General features: G+C 46.5%; 1 protein-coding gene across 1 annotated transcript in view; it reads right to left on the bottom strand.

Annotated features, from left to right (window-relative positions):
- Positions 1–2,493: 2,493 nt before the first annotated feature.
- Positions 2,494–7,256, bottom strand: part of DPPA2 (developmental pluripotency associated 2) — an 8,068-nt gene continuing 3,305 nt past the window's right edge. Inside the window, exons 3-5 of the mRNA XM_017510409.2 lie at positions 4,807–4,967; positions 4,663–4,716; positions 2,494–2,778 (exon numbers count right to left, since the gene is read on the bottom strand). Of these exons, the coding sequence (XP_017365898.2) occupies positions 2,494–2,778; positions 4,663–4,716; positions 4,807–4,967 (500 nt within the window). The remainder of the gene's footprint in view (positions 2,779–4,662; positions 4,717–4,806; positions 4,968–7,256) is intronic.

The raw sequence follows: 7,256 nt of genomic DNA, 5'->3' as shown, positions 1-7,256 counted from the left end.
AGCCAGGCGTGGTAGCACACGCCTTTAGTCCTAGCTATTTGGGAGGCTGAGGCAGGAGACTTGCTTGAACCCAGGAGGTGGAGGTTGCAGTGAGCCGAGATTGCACCACTGCACTCAAGCCTGGGCTACAAAGCAAGACTCCGTCTCAAAAAAAAAAAAAAGAAATGTAGCTTGAAGAGCAGACGATATGCCAATTTCAGCTTCAGGTCTACCTTCTGGCTGGTTTCCCTGTATGATGAATGATGCGCCCTACCATACCAGTTACCTGGAATAAAATAGGATCTAGAATACTTCTGGAAATGGGAAGATGGGGGAGGAAGAAAAGAATTCAAGCCAAAAAGGAAGGTGACTTGAGATAGCAGACACTGGAGATAAAAGCAAAAATACCAAGAAAACAAAAGCAGGAGTTGGAGAAAAGTGGAATTAAGTTATTCTCAAAATTTTTTAGAGGGATGAGTGCGGTGACTTACGCCTGTTATTTCAGCACTTTGGGAGGCTGAGATGGGTGGATCACTTGAGTTCAGGAGTTCGAGACCAGCCTGGCCAACATGGTGAAACCCGATCTCTACTAATAATACAAAAATTAGCTGGGTGTGATGGTGCATGCCCATAATCCCAGCTACTCAGGAAGCTGAGGCATGAGAATCGCTTGAGCCCGGGACGCGGCAGTTGCAGTGAGCCGAGATCATGCCATTGCACTCCTGCCTGGGCACAGTGAAACTGTGTCTCAAAAAAAAAAATTTCTTACAGGAAAAGGACCCCAAATCTTTTCGTTATTATTGCCTGCTTTCTACATGTCAAGTTCTGTGTCTCATGTGTCACACTTTTTTTTTTTTGACACAGAGTTTCACTCTTGTTGAGCAGGCTGGAGTGCAGTGGCGTGATCTTGGCTCACTGCAACCTCCATCTCCCGGGTTCAAGTGATTCTCCTGCCTCAACCTCCCAAGTACCTGAGATTATAGGCACCTGCCCCCACGCCCAGCTAATTTTTGTATTTTTAGTAGAGATGGGGTTTCACCTTGATGGCCAGGCCGATCTTGAACTCCTAACCTCAGGTGATACACCTGCCTCAGCCTCCCAAAGTGCCGGTATTACAGGTGTGAGCCACTGAGCCTGGTCAACTTTACAAAAAAAAAATTTTTTTAAAACAGGGTCTGGGCTGGGCACGGTGGCTCAAGCCTGTAATCCCAGCACTTTGGAAGGCCGAGGCGGGCGGATCACGAGGTCAAGAGATCGAGACCATCCTGGCCAACATGGTGAAACCCCGCCTCTACTAAAAATACAAAAAAATTAGCTGGGTGTGGTGGTGTGCGCCTGTAGTCCCAGCTACCCGGGAGGCTGAGGCAGAAGAATTGCTTGAACCCGGTGGCGGAGGTTGCAGTGAGCCTGAGATCGTGCCACTGCACTCCAGCCTGGCACCCAGTGACAGAGCGAGACGGTCTTAAAAAAAAAAAAAAAACAGTCTGGATCTGTCTGTCAGGCCAGAGTGCCACGGCACAATCTCAGCTCACTGCAACCTCCACCTTCTGGGCTCAAGCCACCCTTCTACCCCAGCCTCCTGAGTAGCTGGGACTACAGGCACACACCACCATGCACAGCTAACTTTTTTTGGTATTTTTCGTAGACAGAGCTTTCGCCACGTTGCCCAGGTTGGTCTCAAAATCATCAACTCAAGCAATCTTCCCGCCTCAGCCTCCCAAAGAGCTGGGAGTACAGGCATGAGCCACCACGCTCAGACACTACTATTCTATGAAATAGGTAAATCTTCATTTTACAGAACAGGATACCAACGCTTAAACTAAGTTGCATACCTAGGAAATGGTAAAGCAAGAATTTGATCAACACATTCCTGTCATTCACTATGTCATAAATGCCTTAAGGTAGAGAGAAAGAAAAAGGGAAGACTCAGACTGTGGTCCAAGATGACTAGATTATGCTTTGTTCCCACCTTGGAATTCTGCTTAGTGATGAAAAATGGCCACCACTCAGTCACCTGACTTAGGGATCCACCCAGACAAAACATGACTAGCCATTAATATGACGGATGGAAGAGAGATGTCCTATGTGAATCCAATTTCTTTTTTTTTTTTTTTTTTTTTTTTTTTTTGAGATGGAGTTTCGCTCTTGTTACCCAGGCTGGAGTGCAATGGCGCGATCTCGGCTCACCGCAACCTCCGCCTCCTGGGTTCAGGCAATTCTCCTGCCTCAGCCTCCTGAGTAGCTGGGATTACAGGCACGCGCCACCATGCCCGGCTAATTTTTGTATTTTTAGTAGAGACGGGGTTTCACCATGTTGACCAGGATGGTCTCGATCTCTTGACCTCGTGATCCACTCGCCTCGGCCTCCCAAAGTGCTGGGATTACAGGCGTGAGCCACCGCGCCCGGCCCGTGAATCCAATTTCTAATCTACAGATATTCTAGCAAATTCCTTCCCTTTGACTACCTTTCAGTCTGGGACTAATAAAGGTTAACCTTGTCCTCTGGAGTGGGACTCACACTTTAAGGCTGATCTTACCAGAAGCTTGCATCAAAAAGGCCTCAACAGAAATACGAATGGAACACAAATTCACAGCCTTAGGCTGAACAGCTCTTGCAGCAATTCTTGCCCACGATGCCAACATGGCTTCCTGCGCTGAAGTTATCACTTCAACCGTATTAGTCTCTTCTGCTCTCTCATTCATCTCAAAACTTTTCTGAAGCCTTGCTGTCTTGGTCACTGCCTTGCTTTTCCTTGAACACTGCTGTACTCTGGTCTCTTGTAACATTTCAGGCATATCCTGTGAACAAAATCCATGGTGAGTATTCACTAAACTGCTACTGCTGTAAGAACTTCTGGGTCAATGTTGTTATTCTTTTTTTTTTTTTTTTTTTTGAGATGGAGTTTCACTCATCACCTAGGCTGGAGTGCAATGGCATGATCTTGGCTCACTGCAACCCCCCCCCGTGGGTTCAAGTGATTCTTCTGCCTCAGCCTCCCGAGTAGCTGGGACTACAGATGTGTGCCACCACGCCCAGCTAATTTTTGTATTTTTAGTAGAGATGGGGTTTTACCATGTTAGCCAGGCTGGTCTTGAACTCCTGACCTCAAGTGATCCACCCGCCTTGTCCTTCCAAAGTGCTGGGATTATGGGTGTGAGCCACTTTGCCCAGCCCCAATGTTATTATTCTTTACATTGACCAGAACATGTATATTAATGTGGGAAGGGTTTAGGGATATTAATTCCCATAAACTGTAAATTCTTCATTGGGAGAAATTTTTGGTTGTTGAAACTGTGCAGGGGGAGGAAAGGCTGCTACTGACATCTAGTTGGTAGAGGCTGGGGGATGCTGCTAAACGTCCTACAATGTACACGGCAGACCCCAAAACAAACAAAAAGTTATTTGTTCTGAAATATCAATAATGCCAGTTAAGAAACACTGCTAACTGGGCGCAGTGTCTCATGCCTGTAATCCCAGCACTTTGGAAAGCCGAGGTGGGCAGGCCACCTGAGGTCAGGAGTTCGAGACCAGCCTGGCCAACATGGTGAAACCCCGTCTCTAAAAAAATAAAATTAGGCCGGGCGCGGTGGCTCACGCCTGTAATCCCAGCACTTTGGGAGGCCGAGGCGGGTGGATCACGAGGTCAACAGATCGAGACCATCCTGGTGAACATGGTGAAACCCCGTCTCTACTAAAAATACAAAAAATTAGCTGGGCATGGTGGCACATGCCTGTAATCCCAGCTACTCAGGAGGCTGAGGCAGGAGAATTGCTTGAACCCAGGAGGCGGAGGTTGTGGTGAGCCGAGATCGCGCCATTGCATTCCAGCCTGGGTCACAAGAGCGAAACTCCGTCTCAAAAAAAAAATAATAAATAAAAAATAAAAAAAATAAAAAATAAAATTAAAAAAGAGGTACAGCCGGGCGCGGTGGCTCACGCCTGTAATCCCAGCACTTTGGGAGGCTGAGGCGGGTGGATCACAAGGTCAAGAGATCAAGACCATCCTGGCTAACATGGTGAAACCCCATCTCTATAAAACTACAAAAAAAATTAGCTGGGCATGGTGGCGCATGCCTGTAATCCCAGCTACTCAGGAGGCTGAGGCAGGAGAATTGCTTGAACCCAGGAGGCGGAGGTTGTGGTGAGCCGAGATCGCGCCATTGCACTCCAGCCTGGGTCACAAGAGCGAAACTCCGTCTCAAAAAAAAAATAATAAATAAAAAATAAAAAAAATAAAAAATAAAATTAAAAAAGAGGTACAGCCGGGCGCGGTGGCTCACGCCTGTAATCCCAGCACTTTGGGAGGCTGAGGCGGGTGGATCACAAGGTCAAGAGATCAAGACCATACTGGCCAACATGGTGAAACCCCGTCTCTACTAAAACTACAAAAAAAATTAGCTGGGCATGGTGGCGCATGCCTGTAATCCCAGCTACTCAGGAGGCTGAGGCAGGAGAATTGCTTGAACCCAGGAGGCGGAGGTTGTGGTGAGCCGAGATCGCGCCATTGCATTCCAGCCTGGGTAACAAGGGCGAAACTCCATCTCAAAAAAAAATTATAAAAAAATTAAAAAATAAAAAAGAGGTACAACATATAGAAATGGTGGGATTGGGAGGGTAGGGACCAGACATATCATGATCAGAGCAGAGTCCACTTTCACACCATCAACACACTCATTACTCACTTGTTGTTGTTCAGGGTAAGCATGCCCATGGAGCCTCAGATAAAGTTCTATTTTCTTAGGAAATGAAGAGATAAATAAAGTTAAAAGTTGACAAAGATTCCTATAATTATTCCCAGCAGCAGATATTCACCCAAGTGTACTAACCTTGCCCTTCGTATTCAAACCAAGTTCTTGACACCAGTTCCGCAAAGTGTCCCGACACACCTTATTAATAGGAGGTAAAAGGGTCGGCAAGGGAGGGGCTGGTATTTTGCATCTAGCTTTTCGTGGAGCTGTAAATTGTTCATTTGTTTGAAGTAGATTACCTAAGAAAAGAATGGAACCAAAGTAGTAATAATTTAAAATTGGCAAGATTCTTTTAAAATTTTACAAACATCATGGCCAGGTGCAGTGGCTCAAGCCTGTAATCTCAGCACTTTGGGAGACCGAGGCAGGCGGATCACGAGGTCAGGAGTTCAAAACCAGCCTGATCAACATGGTGAAACCCCATCTCTACTAAAAACACAAAAAAATTAGCAGGGCATAGTGATGCACATCTGTAATCCCAGCTATTCCAGAGGCTGAGGCAGGAGAATTGCTTGAACCCGGGAGGCAGAGGTTGCAGTGAGCCAAGAGCGACCCACTGGGCTCCAGCCTGGGTGACAGAGCAAGACTTCGTCTCAAAAAAAAAAATTTTTTTACGAAGATCTTTTCACATTTCTCACAACCCAATTTGCATATATACATATCAATTTTTATCTCTCACATTAGAAATAACAAGGTTGGTTGCAGTGGCTCACACCTCTGATCCCAGAATTTTGCAGAGTTGAGGTGAATCATTTGAGGTCAGGACATCGAGACCAGCCTGGTCAACATGGTAAAACCCCATCTCTACGAAAAATACAAAAATTAGGCCAGGCGAGGTGGCTCATGCCTGTAATCCTAGCACTTTGGGAGGCCAAGGTGGATGTATTGCCTGAGATCAGGAGTTTGAGACCATTCTGGGGAACACGGTGAAACCCCATCTTGACTAAAAATACAAAAAATTAGCCGGGCGTGGCAGCATGCACCTGTAATCCCAGCTATTCGGGAAGTTGGGACAGGAGAATTGCTTGAACCCAGGAGGTGGAGGTGAGCCACTCCAGTCTGGGCCACAAAGTGAGACTTCATCTCAAAAAAAAAATGGAAAAATTACTCAGCCATGGTGATGCACACCTGCAATCCCAGCTACTCAGGAAGCTGATGCAGGAGATCGCTTGAACCCAGGAGGGGGAGGCTGCAGTGAGCTGAGACTGCGCGACTGTGTGCCAGCCTGGGCAACACAGGCTGGAGTGACTCTGTCTCAAAAAAAAAAAAAAAAAGATGAGATAACAGATTCAAGTAAGTAAAGACTTACCCAAGATTACACTGCTATTAAAATAGCAGACCTGGGACTCAAACCTATGTTGTTTTTGTTTTTGTTTTGTTTCGAGACAGGGTCTCACTCTGTGACCCAGGCTGGAGTGAAGTGGTGCGATGGCTCACTGCAACCTCCACCTCCCAGATTCAAGTGATTCTCATGCCTCAGCCTCCTGAGTAGCCAGGACTACAGGCATGTGCCACCATGCCTGGATAATGTTTCTATTTTTGGTAGAGACAGCGTTTCTCCATATTGACCAGGTTGGTCTTGAACTCCTGGCCTCAAGTGATCAGCTCTCCTCAGCCTCCCAAAGCACTGGGATTATGGGTGTAAGCCATCACTCCCAGCCTCAAATCTATGTTTGGATTCTAAATTGCATGGTTTTTTATGTTACGTATAGCAGCCTATTATTTTCTGTTGCCCTCAACCAAGTAAAAAAAAAAAAAAGCAGCAAACCAAGTGAATAGAATATTATGTTGGATTTCTCCTCCAAAATGTCTAGATTTTGGACCACAAAATATCAGCTCTCCCTATAGAAATCAAAGAAACCACAGTCTATCCCCAGTCAACAATGGTCCACTATCATTCTGTGAGCCTGCCTCATTTTCTCGAAAGCTCCCCATCTCACCTGACTCTGCTGAGCTCTAACCCATCATTACTTACTTCATCTTGAAGTCCTCATTATTGGCTCAGGAGATAAAATCCTTCTGAAAATACTTACCTGGGCCCAGCAGGGTGCTTACACCTGTAATCCCAGCACTGTGGGAGGCTGAGGCAGGGGATCACCTGAGGTCAGGAGTTTGAGACCAGCCTGGCCAACATAGTGAAACCCTGTCTCTACTAAAAATACAAAAATTAGCCAGGCATGGTGGCAGGCATCTGTAATTCCAGCTTCTAGGGAGGCTGAGATAGGAGAATCCCTTGAACCCAAGAGGCAGAGGTTGTAGTGAGCTGAAACCATGTCATTGCACTCCAGCCTGGGCAACAAGAGCTGAACTCCATCTCAAAAAAAGAAAAAAAGAAATACTTACTTGATGCTTTTATAGGAAGCACTGAGAATAGATACAAAGGGTCATGATTTTAAGAGCTGCTATAGGGCCGGGCACGGTGGCTCAAGCCTGTAATCCCAGCACTTTGGGAGGCTGAGGCGGGTGGATCACGAGGTCAAGAGATCGAGACCATCCTGGTCAACATGGTGAAACCCCGTCTCTACTAA

The sequence above is a fragment of the Cebus imitator genome, unplaced genomic scaffold, assembly GCF_001604975.1.
Source record: "Cebus imitator isolate Cc_AM_T3 unplaced genomic scaffold, Cebus_imitator-1.0 Scaffold439, whole genome shotgun sequence".
NCBI classification, from domain to species: Eukaryota; Metazoa; Chordata; class Mammalia; order Primates; family Cebidae; genus Cebus; species Cebus imitator.
This window is presented reverse-complemented; position numbering and strand designations above follow the sequence as displayed.